We start from the raw sequence: 20,576 nt of genomic DNA on the forward strand, positions 1-20,576 counted from the left end.
TGTTTATGACTTATTCTAATCTTTATTTTCCACTCTGCACCATTCTGGAACTCTTTGGAGAAAAGGTATTTGGAGATTTAGAAGAGCATGTTCTCTTATCCTCAGGAATAAATGAGATGAGACAGTGGATTAATCCTGAGATAACCAGGTGACTTTTCATGAAGCAAATTCACCTATATTTACCTTTATGTTTTGATTAGACAAATATAGAAGTTATTTTGCATTTTCCAAACCCATGTCAGGAAGGTATAAAATTTTACCATGGGTCAATGAGGGTTGCCTGTGGTCATATTTTTCAATAATTCCAGAATCACATAGGACCCTCAAACAACTAGTAGACCTTCAAAGACAGGCATATCAAAGAGAACCACAATATTGTTACAAAAAACTTAATTCCTTTGGGAATGTAAATTTGATGATAATATTCACATGTAGACCAGCTGATTTTTTTTTAGTGTTCATCTTTAGAAGAGTGTCCAGTTTAGGGGCTAGGAGGAAAGATGTCATTATTTATCTGCCACATCTTTACTCACCACTTTAACAACAGAATGTACTTTTAGCCTCTGTTTGCAGCCACTTAGCCCAAACGCTCTCCCATCTACCCGACACTGTGCTGCACAGCCTCAGACACAAGCTTTCTGTGAAGGTGATGACTTTGAAGCACAGATGCTGAGCTCACATAGTAACCATGAGTACACACAGGTCACTACAGCCAGGGCAGAAGAGGATGCCAGAGCTACAAGCCTTCAGAAACTCAAAACATGTGGAGGGACAAGAAAGCACATTAAGGGGAAGGGCAAGGTAGAGACATTCCATGTACCCATCAACATAAAAGCACTTCCCACCCCACTGATGGCTGAAACAGGAGTTAGGTTTCCAGGCCTGGGTGGCTTGTGAGTTCTGTATGACATGGTCTCAGTTTTGGCAAGTAGACTAATACTAGAAAATTGAGTCTCATGACACTTTTGTTGGCTAGAATTACTGTATTTTCCAGTCTCCTAGAAAATAAAAAGGCAACTTGAAGCAGGAAAGATATTTTACTTGCTGTTTCTGGTTCTAAGGAATAGTATTATAACTTGGGAATGAGATTATCTGCCCCTTAGATCCGTATAAAAGTTGAGAGGTTAAAAACATCATCTTTCGATTGACATAATTTAGTAATAAAAGATGGCCTCAACAATGAACATTTTAGGTAATAACTTAACCCAACCTTCCATTCCAAATCAAACTGTACTGGGGACAAAACTTTCTAAGACAATTAGATGTAAACCCTGGAGCAACCAAATTGCAAGTTAACATGTTTGTCTCTGCAGGTTGCCATGTAACTCTCATCTTTCCCCAGTGAGTTCTGGAACAGACAGCAAGGACCTGGCCCTCACTTGGTGCACTGCTGAGCCCTCCCAAGTGGGGGTCAGTGTGAGGTCCTGATGTAAACGTGTACATGGAGAGCAGCACAGTGTATCACAGGCCAGGGACAAGAAGAAATGATGAAATGCCATCAATCAGTGTGGCTCCCACCTCGGCACTGAAGAAATACTGGCAAAGCCAGTGTTTTTATACCATGTTCACTAACATTATCATATACCTGCTCTCTCCATCTTGGTTTAATAAAACTGAAAAGAATCACCTGACTTTATAGATCTTTCCAAACTGTCAATTTTATATTTTAAGCCCAAATTAAAGACTGTTCTCAAAATAGAATAATGTCTAAACCTGTTTATTAATGGAAAGTCCATTTAAGCTTGCAGCTTCGCAATTCCAAGTTAAATTCTGATCCTGAAACATCACTGGCAAATATGAAAGTAAAATAAGAAAAAGTGGAGCAATGGAAAAAAAATCTTCCCTGGCTCAAGAAGGTATTTCCAATCCTCAACATGTGTTTTTGAACTTTCTTTTATGAGGAAGAGAGATCATTCCACTACTGTCATGGAGAGCACTTCATAAGGAAAATAAATTTCTCTAGAAATAAGTTATATTTACATTTACATTTTTAAAGAAACAGGCAGCATTTTAAAGGGGCAATTCCAACCCAACAGTCTCCTTATCTGTATACTTTCAAGAGTATCATGTGCCCTGGAAACAGGCCATTAAATCTATTTTCCCGGTAGTAACTGCAACATTAACTATTGATTGATTATTCATCTAAAATGAAATTGTCACTAAATGGTAGAATTGTCTACTAAATGGTAGAATAGTAGAATGCTCATTTTATCTGTGGCATTCCAAATCCAAATAGTATTAAAAAAGAAAAGGTAAGGAACTATTCTTTAATTTAGGTCATCAACCTTCTCTCATAAAGTACTAAGACACCAGAAACCACAGATTCTTTAAGAAAAAGAAATATTTCACAAAAGCTTTCTGTATAAAAACTTTAAAAACGTGTCCATAGCAAAATAAAAAAGGCAGGGAGAGGATCACCTTGACCAATTATCGCTAAAAAGCAATTAAAAATTAAACCAGCATCTGTTTTTAGATCAATACAATTTAGTTTTTCCTGAAACTTTGAAATCTTTCTAATCTATTTCATTTTTCTGTACCTTCCAAGCAATAGCAATTTAAAATCTGAATCAAAAATGAGTTTCCCTCATTCATTATAGGAAAGAAAATATTTAACATTTGTTTTGTTATCACATAAACTTTTGATGGTTTCATAGTAGCAGCAATACCACCCTCATTGAGTATTGGACAATTATGTGACACTGAGCAAAACTAATACCCATCCCCTAGGAGCATGGAGCCAAATAGATGCTTCCAAGCACCTACATCACAGAAAGGGAAGGATGGAACCTTCATCCTGGAGGAACCTGGCGTGATGCCTTCTCTTTTCAGGGCCTTTCCTTTGGGGCACAGGGATACCAGCCACTCTGCTGGGATTAAGTTACTTAAATAGGAAGACAAGCAATCTTCCCCTCATGGTAAACGTTGGGAAACTGAGAGGTAATACCAACATTGGTTGCTGTTATGTACAGGATGAAGAAGATCAATTTGAAAGTGCATCATCTCTAACTCTCACAAAACATTATTACTAGAACTTAAATAAACCTGACACGTTTAACCAACTACTCATCCTTCCCCATGGTTGTGTTTTTTTAAAAAAATGGGAAGAACTGAGTCACACCTTCATCTGTGCCCTGCTCCCTCATGCCTTTATTTTATTCTGCCCTGCACAACAAAGAAATAAAAAAGGAATAAAATTACTTTTTTTAAAAAAAAACTGTTTTTTAAGATTAAACGATGTCTTCTATATGTGTCACACTCCCCACTCCAAAAGAAAGTAGAGTTGAATTTGTTTCCACAAACCCACCTGTCTCCACAAGCTCCCCAGTCTTCGCTCCTCAGCCAGCCATAGCACCTGAAGCTTTCTCTACCATCCAGCACCATTCCCCACACTATTCCACCTCTTCATCCTGCTTTCCTCCTTGAGTCTGTGGTTAAGAAATACAGACAGTTTATTACATCTCAATGTAGCAGTCTATACATTCTGATAGGATTTTGTAAAACGCTTACTACTTTATGATCTGCGAATTACTCAATGAGAATAGATTGATATAAATGTAAGAATCTGATCTCTTGAAACATTTAGGGTTCTTTTTATTTTATTTTATTTTTTTACATCTTTATTGGAGGATAATTGCTTTCCAATGGTGTGTTAGTTTCTGCTTTATAACAAAGTGAATCAGTTATACATAAACATATGTTCCCATATCTCTTCCCTCTTGCGTCTCCCTCCCTCCAGCCCTCCCTATCCCACCCCTATAGGTGGTCACAAAGCACCGAACTGATCTCCCTGTGCTATGCAGCTGCTTCCCACTAGCTATCTATTTTACATTTGGTAGTGTATATATGTCCATGCCACTCTCTCACTTTGTCACAGCTTACCCTTCCCCCTCCCCATATCCTCGAGTCCATTCTCTAGTAGGTCTGTGTCCTTATTCCTGTCTTACCCCTAGGTTCTTCATGACATTTTTTTTCTTAAATTCCATATATATGTGTTAGCATGCGGTATTTCTCTTTCTCTTTCTGACTTACTTCACTCTGTATGACAGACTCTAGGTCTATCCACCTCATTACAAATAGCTCAATTTCATTTCTTTTTATGGCTGAGTAATATTCCATTGTATATATGTGCCACATCTTCTTTATCCATTCATCCGATGAACACTTAGGTTGCCTCCATCTCCTGGCTATTGTAAATAGAGCTGCAATGAACATTTTGGTACATGACTCTTTTTGAATTATGGTTTTCTCAGGGTGTATGCCCAGTAGTGGGATTGCTGGGTCATACAGTAGCTCTATTTGTAGTTTTTTAAGGAACCTCCATACTGTTCTCCATAGAGGCTATACCAATTCACACTCCCAACAGCAGTGCAAGAGTGTTCCCTTTTCTCCACACTCTCTCCAGCATCTATTGTTTCTAGATTTTTTGATGATGGCCATTCTGACTGGTATGAGATGATATCTCATCGTAGCTTTGATTTGCATTTCTCTAATGATTAATGATGTTCAGTATTCTTTCATCTGTTTGTTGGCAGTGTGTATATCTTCTTTGGAGAAATGTCTATTTAATTCTTCTGCCCATTTTTGAATTGGGTTGTTTGCTTTTTGTTATTGAGCTGCATGAGCTGCTTGTTAATTTTGGAGATTAATCCTTTGTCAGTTGCTTCATTTGCAAATATTTTCTCTCATTCTGAGGGTTGTCTTTTGGTCTTGTTTATGGTTTCCTTTGCTGTGCAAAAGCTTTGAAGTTTCATTAGGTCCCATTTATTTTTGTTTTTATTTCCATTTCTCTAGGAGGAGGGTCAAAAAGGATCTTGCTGTGATTTATGTCATAGAGTGTTCTGCCTATGTTTTCCTCTAAGAGTTTGATACTTTCTGGCCTTACATTTAGGTCTTTAACCCATTTTGAGCTTATTTTTGTGTATGGTATTAGGGAGTGATCTAATCTCATACTTTTACATGTACCTGTCCAGTTTTCCCAGCACCACTTATTGAAGAGGCTGTCCTTTCTCCACTGTACATTCCTGCCTCCTTTATCAAAGATAAGGTGACCATATGTCCGTGGGTTTATCTCTGGGCTTTCTATCCTGTTCCATTGATCTATATTTCTGTTTTTGTACCAGTACCATACTATCTTGCTTACTGTAGCTTTGTAGTATAGTCTGAAGTCAGGAAGCCTGATTCCCCCAGCTCTGTTTTTCATTCTCAAGGTTGCTTTGGCTATTCGGGGTCTTTTGTGTTTCCATACAAATTGTAAAATTTTTTGTTCTAGTTCTGTGAAAAATGCCAGTGGTAGTTTGATAGAGATTGCATTGAATCTGTAGATTGCTTTGGGTAGTAGAGTCATTTTCACAATGTTGATTCTCCCAATCCAAGAACATGGTATATCTCTCCATCTATTTGTATCATCTTTAATTTCTTTCATCAGTGTCTTATAATTTCCTGCACACAGGTCTTTTGTCTCCTTAGGTAGGTTTATTCCTAGATATTTTATTCTTTTTGTTACGATGGTAAATGGGAGTGTTTTCTTGATTTCACTTTCAGATTTTTCATCATTACTGTATAAGAATGCAAGAGATTTCTGTGCATTAATTTTGTATCCTGCTACTTTACCAAATTCATTGATTAGCTCTAGTTGTTTTCTGGTAGCATCTTTAGGATTCTCTATGTATAGTATCATGTCACCTGCAAACAGTGACAGCTTTACTTCTTCTTTTCTGATTTGGATTCCTTTTATTTCCTTTTCTTCTCTGACTGCTGTGGCTAAAACTTCCAGAGCTATGTTGAATAAGAGTGGTGAGAGTGGGCAACCTTGTCTTGTTCCTGATCTTAGTGGAAATGGTTTCAGTTTTTCACCATTGAGGACGATGTTGGCTGTAGGTTTGTCATATATGGCTTTTATTATGTTGAGAAAAGTTCCCTCTATGCCTACTGTCTGGAGGGTTTTTATCATAAATGGGTGTTGAATTTTGTCGAAAGCTTTCTCTGCATCTATTGAGATGACCATATGGTTTTTCTCCTTCAATTTGTTAATACGATGTATCACATTAATTGATTTGCGTATATTGAAGAATCCTTGCATTTGTGGAATAAACCTCATTTGATCATGGTGTATGATCCTTTTAATGTGCTGTTGGATTCTGTTTGCTAGTATTTTGTTGAGGATTTTTGCATCTATGTTCATCAGTGATATTGGCCTGTAGTTTTCTTTCTTTGTGACATCGTTTTCTGGTTTTGGTATCAGGGTGATGGTGGCCTCATAGAACCAGTTTGGGAGTTTTCCTCCCTCTGCTATATTTTGGAAGAGCTTGAGAAGGATAGGTGTTAGCTCTTCTCTAAATGTTTGATAGAATTTGCCTGTGAAGCCATCTGGTCCTGGGCTTTTGTTTGTTGTAAGATTTTTAATCACAGTTCCAATTTCAGTGCCTGTGATTGGTCTGTTCATATTTTCTATATCTTCCTGATTCAGTCTTGGCACGTTGTGCATTTCTAAGAATTTGTCCATTTCTTCCAGGTTGTCCATTTTATTGGCATAGAGTTGCTTGTAATCTCACATGATCTTTTGTATTTCTGCAGTGTCAGTTGTTACTTCTCCTTTTTCATTTCTAATTCTATTGATTTGAGTCTTCTCCCTTTTTTTCTTGATGAGTCTGGCTAATGGTTTATCAATTTTGTTTATCTTCTCAAAGAACCAGCTTTTAGTTTTATTGATCTTTGCTATCGTTTCCTTCATTTCTTTTTCATTTATTTCTGATCTGCTCTTTATGATTTCTTTCCTTCTGCTAACTTTGGGGTTTTTTTCTTCTTCTTTGTCTAATTGCTTTAGGTGCAAGGTTAGGTTGTTTATTCGAGTTGTTTCCTGTTTCTTAAGGTAGGATTGTATTGCTATAAACTTCCCTCTTAGAACTGCTTTTGCTGCATCCCATAGGTTTTGGGTCGTTGTGTCTCCCTTGTCATTTGTTTATAGGTATTTTTTGATTTCCTCTTTGATTTCTTCAGTGATCACTTGGTTACTAAGTAGTGTATTGTTTAGCCTCCATGTGTTTGTATTTTTTACAGATCTTTTCCTGTAATTGATATCTAGTCTCATAGCATTATGGTCGGAAAATATACTTGATACAATTTCAATTTTCTTAAATTTACCAAGGCTTGATTTGTGACCCAAGGTATGACCTATCCTGGACAATGCTCCATGAGCACTTGAGAAAAATGTGTATTTTGCTGTTTTTGGATGGAATGTCCTATAAATATCAATTAAGTCCATCTTGTTTAATGTATCATTTAAAGCTTGTGTTTCCTTATTTATTTTCATTTTGGATGATCTGTCCATTGGTGAAAGTGGGGTGTTAAAGTCCCCTACTATGAATGTGTTTCTGTCGATTTCCCCTTTTATTGCTGTTAGTATTTGCCTTATGTATTGAGGTGCTCCTATGTTGGGTGCATAAATATTTACAATTGTTATATCTTCTTCTTGGATTGATCCCTTGATCATTATGTAGTGTCCTTCTTTGTCTCTTCTAATAGTCTTTATTTTAAAGTCTATTTTGTCTGATATGAGAATTCCTACTCCAGCTTTCTTTTGGTTTCCATTTGCATGGAATATCTTTTTCCATCCCCTCACTTTCAGTCTGTATGTGTCTCTAGGTCTGAAGTGGGTCTCCTGTAGACAGCATATATATGGGTCTTGTTTTTGTATCCATTCAGCCAGTCTGTGTCTTATGGTGGGAGCATTTAATCCATTTACATTTAAGGTAATTATCGATATGTATGTTCCTATTCCCATTTCCTTAATATTGTTGGGTTTGTTATTATAGGTTTTTTCCTTCTCCTATGTTTCTTGCCTAGAGAAGATCCTTTAGCATTGGTTGTAAAGCTGGTTTGGGGGTGGTGAACTCTCTCAGCTTTTGCTTGTCTGTAAAGGTTTTAATTTCTCCATCAAAACTGAATGAGATCCTTGCTTGGTAGAGTAATCTTGGTTGTAGCTTTTTCTCCTTCATTACTTTAAATATGTTCTGCCAGTCCCTTCTGGCTTGCAGAGTTTCTGCTGAAAGATCAGCTGTTAACCTTATGGGGATTCCCTTGTGTGTTATTTCTTGTTTATCCCTTGCTGCTTTTAATATGTTTTCTTTGTATTTAATTTTTGACAGTTTGATTAATATGTGTCTTGGCATGTTTCTCCTTGGATGTATCCTGTATGGGACTCTCTGTGCTTCATGGACTTGATTAACTATTTCCTTTCCCATATTAGGGAAGTTTTCCATTATAATCTCTTCAAATATCTTCTCAGTCCCTTTCTTTTTCTCTTCTTCTTCTGGAACCCCTATAATTTGAATGTTGGTGCGTTTAATGTTGTCCCAGAGGTCTCTGAGACTGTCCTCAGTTCTTTCGCTTCTTTTTTCTTTATTCTGCTCTGCAGTAGTTATTTCCACTATTTTATCTTCCAGGTCACTTATCCGTTCTTCTGTCTCAGTTATTCTGCTATTGATCCCTCCTGGAGTATTTGTAATTTCATTTTGTGTTGTTCTTCATTACTTGTTTCATCTTTAGTTCTTCTAAGTCCTTGTTAAATGTTTCTTGCATTTTGTTTATTCTATTTCCAAGATTTTGGATCATCTTTACTATCATTATTCTGAATTATTTTTCAGGTAGACTGCTTATTTCCTCTTCATTTGTTATGTCTGGTGGGTTTTTATCTTGCTCCTTCATCTGCTGTGTGTTTCTCTGTCTTCTCCTTTTGCTTATCTTACTGTGTTTGGGGTCTCCTTTTTGCAGGCTGCAGGTTCGTAGCTCCCGTTGTTTTTGGTGTCTGTCCTCAGTGGCTAAAGTTGGTTCAGTGGGTTGTGTAGGTTTCCTGGTGGAGGGGACTAGTGCCTCTGTTCTGGTGGATGAGGCTGGATCTTGTCTTTCTGGTGGGCAGGTCCACGTTTTGTGGTGTGTTTTGGGGTGTCTGTGGACTTATTATGATTTTAGGCAGCCTCGCTGCTAATGGGTGGGGTTGTGTTCCTGTCTTGCTAATTGTTTGGCATAGGGTTTCCAGCACGGTAGCTTGCTGGTCATTGAGTGAAGCTGGGTGTTGGTGTTGAGATGGAGATCTCTGGGAGATTTTCACCATTTGATATTAGGTGGAGCTGGGAGGTCTCTTGTGGACCAGTGTCCTGAAATTGGCTCTCCCACCTCAGAGGCACAGCACTGACTCCAGGCTTTAACACCAAGAGCCTTTTATCCACACGGCTCAGAATAAAAGTGAGAAAAAGTAGAAAGAAAGTAAGAAAGAAAGAGGATAAAATAAAGTAAGATAAAATAAAATAAATTTATTAAAATAAAAAATAATTATTAAAAAAATTTTTTTTAAGTTAAAAAAAAAATGGACGGACAGAACCCTAGGACAAATGGTGAAAGCAAAGCTATACAGACAAAATCTCACACAGAAGCATACACATACACACTCACCAAAAGAGGAAAAGGGGAAAAAATAATATACCTTTCTCTCAAAGTCCACCTCCTCAATTTGGGATGATTCGTTGTCTATTCAGATATTCCACAGATGCAGGGTACATCAAGTTGATTGTGGAGATTTAATCCACTGCTCCTGAGGCTGCTGGGAGAAATTTCCCTTTCTGTTCTTTGCCCGCACAGCTCCAGGGATTCAGCTTTGGATTTGGCCCCGCCTCTGCGTGTAGGTCGCCTGAGGGCGTCTGTTCTTTGCTCAGACAGGAAGTGGTTAAAGGAGCCACTGATTCGGAGGGGGGGGGGGGGGAGGGAGGGGCATGGAATGCGGGGAGAGCCTGCGGCGGCAGAGGCCGGCGTGATGTTGCACCAGCCTGAGCCGCGCCGTGCGTTCTCCCGGGGAAGTTGTCCCTGGATCCCGGGAACCTGGCAGTGGCGGGTTGCACAGGCTCCCAGGAGGGGAGGTGTGGATAGTGACCTATGCTCGCACACAGGCTTCTTGGTGGCGGCAGCAGCAGCCTTAGCGTCTCATGCCCGTCTCTGAGGTTAGCGCTGTTAGCCGCGGCTCACACCCGTCTCTGGAGCTCCTTTAAGCGACGCTCTTAATCTCCTCTCCTCGCCCACCAGGAAACAAAGAGGTAAGAAAAAGGCTCTTGCCTCTTCGGCAGGTCCAGACATTTTCCCCGGACTCCCTCCCAGCTAGCTGTGGTGCACTAACCGCTTCAGGCTGTGTTCACGCCGCCAGTCCTCTCCCTGCGCTCCGACCGAAGCCCGAGCCTCAGCTCCCAGCCCCTCCCACCCCGGCGTGTGAGCAGACAAGCCTCTTGGGCTGGTGAGTGCCGGTCGGCACCGATCCTCTGTGCGGGAATCTCTCCGCTTTGCCCTCCGCACCCCTGTTGCTGTGCTTTCCTCCGCAGCTCCGAAGCTTTCCCCCTCTGCCACCCGCAGTCTCCGCCCGCGAAGGGGCTTCTAGTGTGTGGAACCTTTCCTCCTTCACTGCTCCCTCCCGCTGGTGCAGGTCCCCTCCCTATTCTTTTGTCTGTTTTTTCTTTTGCCCTACCCAGGTACGTGGGGAGTTTCTTGCCTTTTGGGAGGTCTGAGGTCTTCTGCCAGCGTTCAGTAGGTGTTCTGTAGGAGTTGTTCCACGTGTAGTTGTATTTCTGATGTATCTGTGGGGAGGAAGGTGATCTCCGCGTCTTTCTCTTCCGCCATCTTCCCCCTCTCTAGCCTAGGGTTCTTTTTAAATCTCTATAAACTACTTATTTAAAAATGGTTTGTAAACCACTCATAGTTGCACCTAATCTGCTTGCTAGTCATTAAACACATATGACCCATTATCTCAAGCTAACTGAATAAATATTGTAGAACAACTCGGCATCAAGCACTCTTTGGTTTCGTGAATAGTAAATGAGCAAGATATGGCCACAACATCAAAGAATTCAGTTTAGTGGGAGGTCAATGACATAAATAGAAAATTACAACACAGCCTTGGTGAATAGTGGAGTGGAAGCATATAAATGGTACAGAAAAAGGCATAAAATACGGGGGGGTGGGGGGGGTTGGAGGTTTCTTCAAAGGCCCACCTGCTTAAAATATGCAGATTCTTCCCCAAACCTGCCATGGTGAGTGCAATACTGACAGAGTTATTCATTTGGAATAATAAATTACTCCCAGAAATCCTACATACAATATTCATATTACTTGGAAAAGCATGATTCCTTAATATTGATTATTATATTAGCATGGATTCATTTGTACAAAAAAAGTGGAACACGAGATATGTGTGTGTTTTGGTGAGAGGATAACTTAAACGTCATGGGACACAGTCCATCAAGGACTAGCTCAGAAGAGACATACATTCCAAAAAACCTAGAAAGCGGACCAGCGTGGTGAACACATGACCTAAGAGTAACTCAGGCTTGTCCTGACCAGACTTATTAAAAACAGGGTTATTACTCACTGTTTCTTCTAAAATTAGGTCACTAATTAATCTATCAATAGGCATTTATTGGACACATTTCTCCAACTTTGTGTTTTTTTAATAGTCTTTAGAGTCAAATCAAGACCATCCTTCTCTTTCCTAAGACTCATTTAGGACTTCCTCACGGCCTCTTGCCAGCAAAACAACATGCAAACGTAGGGGAAAAAAAAACATAAAGTTGAGGTTTCTGATGCTGATGCTTAAGTGGTAGCTGAACTTCCCATGCAAACTTGCATCATACTGCTGTTATACCACATTTATGTCTTCTTGTTCTCTTTTAAGACAGGACACCAATTCCATCTCTTGTTACAAGACAGCTGGTGCTAGCTACTCACCCCTAATCTTTCTTTAATCAACTCCATCCAGCTTTCCTTCCACCCCTGCCTTAAGCAAATGAGGAAAAAATGAAAGTTTCTAAGACTTTAAAAGACTAAAGTTCAAGCGAGGCCAAATAATAACTCAGCATTATTAACTATCAACAAAATTGGGGGCAACAATCGGGCTCTGGGTTTGTCTCCAATTCTCCAAGATCCTCACTACACAAAGGTTAATCAAAGAATGATTATCTTTCCCACACCATGCTCACATTGGGTAGGTGTATCTTTGAGTGGTAATTACAACTGAACTACTGCTACAATCGACAATGTTTTATTCTAATTGACAAAAAGAATGTAGGGAAATTCTTGAAAGAGAAGTTTATTAATAATGAAAATGGCAGTTATATACATGAGAAAAAAAATCTTTCATATACATAAAGACTGTTAAATTTTTATTTCTAATTAGCTAGTATTAAGACTAGAGCATTTCAAGCAAACAGTACAGTAACATGAGCTTATCTGACCCATACTTTATGTACAGTGTCATTATAAACAAGATGAAAAAGAAAAATCCTTCATTATCCATACTCCACATTGAACATATATTATGGTCACTTCAGAATCATCACACAGTCTGAATACATAAATAATTATACCTTTATTCTCTGATATCATGGTTACATTTTTCCTATTTATTCCCTTAATCACTAAAGAAGCAATTATATATGTGAAGAAAAAAAGTCAGGATAAGGAATCATTTAAACCTGGCTGTAGCTACAAATTGTGTGTTCTAACTTGTGTCTTATTACCCCGAGGGGAGTGATTTAACCTGTATCTTGTTAACTCATAGGGACAGTATAAGGTTTTACAAAATGCATGACTCAAGAAAATTTCTAGGTAGATTCGTTACTTCAATTACTTTCTAGTACCCTCCCACCTTCCCACCTCCAGCCAGGATCTTCTGTGGAACACAATGCAACTGATTTTAGGATTGGGACCTTCACACCATTTTTCTGCATTCATTGCACGCTTGGGAATAGAATGAGCTAGGATGCATAACTCACTGCAGCTGGATTGTAAATCTGAAAGGCTGGCCGCACCCATCCTACTGGGAATTGTTACAAACATCTTAATAGAAAAAAAAAAAAGACCCATATTTTTCTTGGCTAAAATATCTCAATTTAATAAAGATAAGTTATTCTCCTAAATCAGCAGTTTTCTTATGGAGTAAATATGTTACCTTCTTTTCCCATTTCAAAATGAAAATTCAACTCACGGGTTGATAGATGTCAAAGTATCCATTATTGAAAACATGGAAATGACACAAAGATACCAGCTGCCTAAAACTCATGAAATGGAAGAAGGCAAACTTATAAAACAAGCATGCAAGTAAATAACTAAATCAGGTATCGTATTTGAGCCAACATGGTTTGAGAGCCTACAAAGAATATTTATGCAATTTACATCTTTTTGTCAGAAGTAATATTAAGTCAGCGTCGTTCAACTATATTAAAATTTACTATGTGGTAAAAGGCAGGGGGAGGGGAGCAGCCAAGCCATAATGACCAGATACTGCAGAAAAAAAAAAAGAAGAGGTGGGAATAAAATCATGTAAAACCTGCACTTGTTTTATTATGTAAAGTAAATGGGACTTTAGGGCACATAAATGTGAACAAATACCCTTAAAACATATTTATTTATTTATTTATTTATTTATTTATGGCTTCATTGGGTCTTTGTCGCTGTGCGTGGGCTTTCTCCAGTTGCAGCGAATGGGGGCTACTCTTCATTGCGGTGCGCGGGCTTCTCATTGCGGTGGCTTCTCTTGTTGCGGAGCATGGGCTCTAGGCGCACAGGCTTCAGTAGTTGTGGCACATGGGCTCAGTAGTTGTGGCTTGCGGGTTCTAGAGAGCAGGCTCAGTAGTTGTGGTGTATGGGCTTCATTGCTCCGCAGCATGTGGGATCTTCCCAGACCAGGACTCGAATCCCTGTCCCCTGCATTGACAGGTGGATTCTTAATCACTGTGCCACCAGGGAAGCCCCATACAGTTTTGATTCCCTTTAAGTACAGCTTTTGGTCTTTGTGGGTATAAAAACCATCACATCTCTTACTATATTCTAAAATTTTAAACTAGAAAAAAATATTTGTGTCCCAAATTTAATTTTTTTGATAGAAAACGCTTCTTCCAACAGAGTTCCAAACCCAAGTTAATTATATGACGTAGGTAATGAGTGATCTCCATCTTCTCTAGGTTTCTAATCAGTTGCAAAATAGGAGTTTTGGTTAAAGCTCTTCCCTGCCATGAAAAAAACAAAGAGCAATTAATTGGAAAAAATCCAGAATGTACTGAAATACACTTTTGTTGTAATATATCATCAAGCTATAGTCCTAAAATCACCAATACCTTCTTTCTTTGCAGGAAAGCTGTCCTGTGCTTTGCTAAGTTAAAAAAAAAAGAATCCAATCTACAGAGACTATGTAATACTTTTACTGAATCCTAAATCAAGCCCATTAATATTTTCTTGAGCTACTGGTAGATGAAAACTCCGGACTATGTGAAAACTGAAAATGTTGTATGGATTATGTACCTAACATTTTTTCAATGCCATCTTCCCACTGTGAACAACCCCCTTATAGTGTCTGTGTGAACATTCTTTTGTTTCACTGGATCTTCTTGTTTAAATCTTCTTTGTTACATGAATTTTTAAATAATTTTAATGCCAAACAGTTTACCAGAAGAAAGTGAAACATGTAGTCCATCTGTCTGTCCCTAATTAGGCTCTCCTGGATCCTTTCTTTGGATTTCTTAGCCTAGATGAGATGCATTTGTAATTCAAGGAACGCAGATGGCTCTGAGGGGCTTAGGAAAGATAAAAAACATCAGTCACGTTCTTTCTATTGGATACCACGGAAGTGGAGCCAAAGGCCATCTGCTGGCTAGAGATGTCGAGATAAGCAGGTATCCTGGTCTAAAAGGCAGAGTCCCAGTAATATTGCTCTGATAGCATTCAAGCAAGGTTGGCAGCAACTCCCATGGGCTAATAAGTCAGATGTTTAAAGGAGTCTCTACCATGCAAATGGAATTAGAAAAGCGTCTTCTTTAGTTTCCTTTGATGTCAATTTGTCCCTTCCTATCAGAGGAACCATGCATGAGGGGCTGCCTATCAGAGAAAGAGGATTTGGAACAAAGGGGCAGAGGCTCCAATCAGAACCACATGTGTTATCCTGACCCTTTATCGATTTCTGCTATAAGCAGGCATGAATTGCTCTGGTTTTTCTCTTCTAAAAACCTGGTGCCGTCACCTGGCCTGGGTGAGACCCATCCATGAGGAAGCACCTTTGTGAGGGCAGCTGTAGGACCAAATATCAAAGCCAAATTATAATCCCACCCACTACACTCAAGTAACATCTATAAATGTTCTCTTTACAAGATTATTGTATTTTTGTAACCTAAGTCTGGTTATGGATCCTGAGGAACAAGGGGAAAAAAACTACAGACACTTGCCCAAAATGCATGCTAAAAAAAGTAATGGAAAATGGTAGATTGAAAAGTAAAATGAACCTGCTGTATAGCACAGGGAACTCTACTTCACTTCGCTGTACAGTAGAAACTAACACAACATTGTAAAACAACTATAGCCCCCCCCCATTTTTTTTAAAAAAAGAAAAGATGAACTTAATAAAAGCAAGGGACACACTTTAATGAGATTTGTCTCATTCAAAGCATACTTTAAAGTATCTACAGAGATGGAAAAGGAAGTATATGTTAAAATATGTGAGGATTTACAGCTACTCAAATGGGTGACATCTATATTAATAAGAAAATATGACAGAGCCAGGGAGCTCTAGGCCAGAACAGAATGTCTTTGTTTTCAATCTTCTCCGGCATTTGCTGTCATCATGATCTTGAGTAAGTCCCTCCATCTTTTTGAGGTTTCCTTTCCTCATTCATAAAACTTAAATAAGAAACATTCAACTTATAAAGGCATTAGGAGGAATAAATGAGGTAATCTGTGTGGATGTGTATTAATTGAAAAGAACTCAACAAACATTGGTTACCAACAAAACCCATGTCACAGGGACAGGAATTAAGTATGCATGCTTGTGGCACTAACTCTAAGGCAAACTTAATGCTTACATTTGATGTTCTCTCACAAAAGCTGCAAACTCAGGATCCCTGGCATACAGTTCCAAAATTCTCATTCTTTCTTGAATTTCCTTTAAAAAAAAAAAAAAAGAAGAAGAAAGAAAAGGAAAAGAAAGTTTTTCTACATTGCATTAGAAAAACTTTAACAGCTTTTTAAAAAAGAGGTCTAATTTTTATAAGAGATTGTGGCTTTCTGAACTATCCAGGGGAGAGCTATAGAAAACAATGGCCTTTTCAGAAAAATGGAAGGTGTGGCTACTACATGAACTGCTCTGAATAACCCAGACATATATTTCTAAGGAGGGGGGGTGGAGGGAGAGAGCATTTGCTATTAATGATAAAGGACCCACTGGGTGGGAAATAAGGACAGCGCAGAATTGTATACCCTCTACATATCACATCGACTGGGAGACAGCATGAGGTAAAAAACTAATCATGAAATAATTTTCAACGTTTCTTGCAACCTACTACACACACACACACACACACACACACACACACACACACACACACACACACACACACACACACACACACACACACACACACACACACACACACACACACACACACACACACACACACACACCCAGAAGAGCAGCAACAGAAAAACCAAGTTTCCTACCTCTCTGGAAAGCTCACTGTTCTCATACATTTGTCTGATTTCTTCCCTGCTCAGACCAGCAATCATCTCTCTGCCTGTGGAGCTGTAGAAGGGCCGCTGAGGGTAGGGTCCTTCGTACTGCTCGAGATCAGCCCCGTGACTTTCAAACACGGGGTTGTGCTTTACAGCTCTTTCCACAGACGAGAGGCTGTCAGGCTGCCTGCTGGAGCCACAAAAAGAAAAGTATGATTGAATCAGGTTCTTCGTTGGATGCTCAACTACTTGGAAGACTATTAACCTGGAGCAAGATTTCTGTTGAGGAAGAAAAAGAGGCTAACTGGATACCAATGGGGGACGAGGAGAGGTGACTGTGAAAAATATCCAGATCAATCTCAAAAATTATTTACCACGTGTTATCATTATTATCTCCTCAACTATCTGGTAAGTGCCTGTGGAACTGTTCCATGTTTCCTTCATCTTTATTTGCCCCACAGTGCCTGGCACCCAATAAATGCTGATGGGTAAATATGTCTGCCAATAGTATTTCATTAAATGAATACAGCTCCATTATTCCCAGGGTAGATAAACCACACAAAGAATCTACTAGAAATAGAAATACAGGGGAGAATGGGCTTCAGTTAAATTCATTTCAGGTCTACAAATATGTGCTGAGCATTGATTATATGCCTAGGAACATTCTAGATGCTGGTGATACAAAGAATTGTTGGAATCTCTCCAGAATGAGACTGCGGTCTAATGCAAAGTCAGACCCAATAAAAAGTATAAGAACAATATGGAATTATGTCCTGGGTGCTCTAGGAACCTAGGAGAGGTGTCTCCTGGGCCTAAGCCAGAGGATGAGGGGAGGTAACCTAGACCCGAAGCAGACCTGGAAGCACAGACGCAAAGTACAGCCCGGGATTGTGATCATATTACAACTCAAAAGGTCCTTGGATCGCTTAGTCTAGCAAGTAGAACCAGTTTTATTTCCTTTGTTAATGAAGCTATGCTCAACTAAAAAGAGAACCAGATTCCATTTCTTGTCAGATTCTTATCTAGATTTAAAGTCTGCCTAATTACCACTGGAATGAGCCAAAGGGGAAGGAACTAACAGATCTGGTCCTCACATAGGGCCTCCCCTCATCTCTATCACCCTTCCAACCCCTCCCCCACCGTGACTTTCAGTGTGCAGTGAGATTCATGCGTGCCTCCCTGACTGTGCTAATGTTCATGCAACTAGCTAGAACGTCTCCCACCCACCCCCTGCAGCAAACATCTACTCTTTGGTCCAGCTAAATACCATAGCCATCATTAAAACTTCTAAGATGTCCTCCCCTAGGCAAAACAAATTCATTCTTCATCTAGGCACCCTAGCAGCGTGTTCAAACTGTTGCTTATGTTTGTTTCCAATCTGACGCACTTTGAGGACAGGGACCCTGTCTTTATTCAACTTTATAGCCCTCTCCCCTCCACGCTGATCCTTTCCAGTATTTGGCACACAGGAAGTACAAAATGAATGAATAAAAGGAATATTTTAGTCTATCAGAGAGCAATTTTCCGTACTCACCTGAAGGGTCTCTCTCTTTCTCTCCTAACATATCGAGCTTGAAGAGTCCTGATGAGGAAGAAGACGAAAGCAGAAGAAATAAGGACAAGTCCAACCATGGAGGCGATGGTGATGCCTATCACCAAGGGCTCGGACACAAACTCCTCACAGTGCTCACCTCGATACCACCAGTTCTCGCCCACCCGGCACCTGGAACAAGAAGTGACCAAGCCCCAAAATGGAATCACTCTGCTGAAAGTAACAAGTAACAGCAGAACCTACAGTGGGACCGAGAACAGGTAGAGAAATAAATGCTGACCACATGAAGCTTCAGTAAAGAGGTTAAATGGTAAGATTTAAGGCTATGCATGAGACCTGGCACAGACCCAGGAGGTCCTCAATATCTACTTGTAAAGACTGAATAAAAGACTAACTAGACTTAAAGAAAGTCAACTTCCTTATTTATGGATAATGAAAAACAGGCCCGGGAAGGAAAATGACTGGTGTTGGATCACACAATTAGTCAGCAACAGAGCTGGTCTAGAACCCAGGTCCCTAGACTCCTCACGTCCTTCCATCACACTGCAGAGATCCTCCAAACCACAAGGCCACCCACTTGTGCAAAAATATCTTCAATTCCCAGAGCAGCAATCACTGCTTTTCAAAATCATATTCATTTCTCTGGAAATCAAGAGACTATTTTTCCTCTTAGTTTTCTAGCTAAACTTTACACATAGAAAAGTGTGAGTCATTTCCAACTATTTCTTCTGTTTTTGGCATCCATGCCAACATTTGCCCTTTTTGAAATTCTCAAATTGTCCTCTTATTGATGTTTCCCTGGCTTATTCTCAGCATTCTCTCCTTTCACACCATGTGACTTTGGTTGGATGTGGTTGGGAGGTTGATTTGCTCTGCTCTTTTTAAGGGGAGTGACCAGGGAAGGCTACCTGAATCTGCTCATTTGCCTGCTGCATTTTCTTTGGCTCTACCTTTAAAAAATAGATCTTAGATACTTAAAATATATTTGTCACAATTTTAAATACTTGCTTTTCTTTATTTTTGAATATTCAGTAGGACCAAGAGCAGCCCAAAGCTGTTAAGAACATAATTCAAATAGAACAATAAAACTCCTCTGTTTCAGATACAGTGTAAAGTGTCGATCATATGCCTAAACCTAATTTGATCACCAATTGCCTTGTTATCACCACTAAGAACCATAACACAAAAATCCCCAACTACTCTAAGTACTCTCCGTAGGACACTAGGCAATGTTTTTCTTACAGCTCCCTAAGAGCATGAGATAAAATAACCCACTGAACTGGGTATAATTCAGGCCTATGAACTGACTCAGTCCTCACAGGAGGACTCGATGGCACCCATCTATTTCCTAGATATAACTTCTATAATAAATATTGCTGTGATCGTCCTAACATCATAGGCGCAGATCCCTTTTCTTCAGAGGAAGTATCTCTAATCTTGCGAAGCCAAAATCTCTAACTATAGCATACCTACAAATGGCCCCATGCCCAGGCATGATGTCACACTTTCCATCATTCAAGCAGAAGTCGGGCTGTAGGTCACAGAGACTCTGACAGGGCAGTTCTTCCACACTCAGGTACCCAGGGTAGCATCTGCACTCTGCTTCTCCACTCCAGGGGTTGACCAAACACTCGGAAAATTCATTGCATGCTTGAAACTTGCAAGGGTTGGCTTGATCACCTAAAACATCAAGCAAACCAGAAAACGATACAAGGAAAGGCAAAACACAGGAATTGGGGTACATGAAACCCCTCCACTACGGCTCCCCCATCCAAAGTACCGTGAACATCCAATCCCCTTCCTGAATCACTGAAATACAACACCACCTTCCACACCACAAAAAATTTCTGATTCATCCTTGATTGATGAGCTTTTGTCAAATTTCTCTGAAACTCAGAGCCAAACCATAAAACCCAATGACCTGGGTGAGCCTCTACCTGTTTTATGTAGGAAGCATGTAGAAGCTTTCAAATCCATGTAATTGTAGATCTAAATTAAACAGTTTTCATGTACCGTTCATTCCCACCAACCTTATCCTTCTGTCACCCTCCTCCACGCTGCACATGATGCTACATGCCCCACCCCCAGCCCACCCCACCGAGAACATGGATGGAGAGACAGTATCCAGAGAAGAACTGGTGGAAGCCTCAGGGATGCGTATAGCCCAATAAGAGCAGCCTAAGAACAGTGGAGATCAGTGACAGCTAATGTCAGAAAAACAAATCAGCCCTGCACCTCCTCAGGCCATTCCCAACAGTATTTTAGCTTCAGTAATTTCATTTTTCATTGATGGGATGAGAGAAAGTGAGATTTTTTAAAATTAATTAGGACACACAAACTAGTCAAAAATGATAAAAGACATTGACCACGGATGGGCCTTCCATCCTACCATGGTTCCACTGCATGTTCTTCACTGGTCAGTGACAATCTCTGAATTGCAAATGGTGACAAAGATACCACAAAAAGAGGAAATAACTGTAAATGACCCATAAACTCA

The 20,576-nt window shown here is 39.7% G+C and overlaps 1 protein-coding gene across 1 annotated transcript in view; it reads right to left on the reverse strand.

Annotated features, from left to right (window-relative positions):
* Nucleotides 1–13,897: 13,897 nt before the first annotated feature.
* IMPG2 (interphotoreceptor matrix proteoglycan 2) overlaps nucleotides 13,898–20,576 on the reverse strand; it is a gene marked incomplete at its 5' end in the record, with an annotated part of 71,310 nt that continues 64,631 nt past the window's right edge. The window contains 5 exons of the mRNA XM_082839082.1: nucleotides 13,898–14,039; nucleotides 15,882–15,961; nucleotides 16,516–16,717; nucleotides 18,062–18,250; nucleotides 19,549–19,759. Coding sequence (XP_082695208.1) covers nucleotides 14,027–14,039; nucleotides 15,882–15,961; nucleotides 16,516–16,717; nucleotides 18,062–18,250; nucleotides 19,549–19,759 — 695 coding nt within the window. The 3' untranslated portion in view covers nucleotides 13,898–14,026. The remainder of the gene's footprint in view (nucleotides 14,040–15,881; nucleotides 15,962–16,515; nucleotides 16,718–18,061; nucleotides 18,251–19,548; nucleotides 19,760–20,576) is intronic.

Source organism: Leucopleurus acutus (genome assembly GCF_964270905.1).
Source record: "Leucopleurus acutus genome assembly, chromosome: 5".
NCBI lineage: Eukaryota > Metazoa > Chordata > Mammalia > Artiodactyla > Delphinidae > Leucopleurus > Leucopleurus acutus.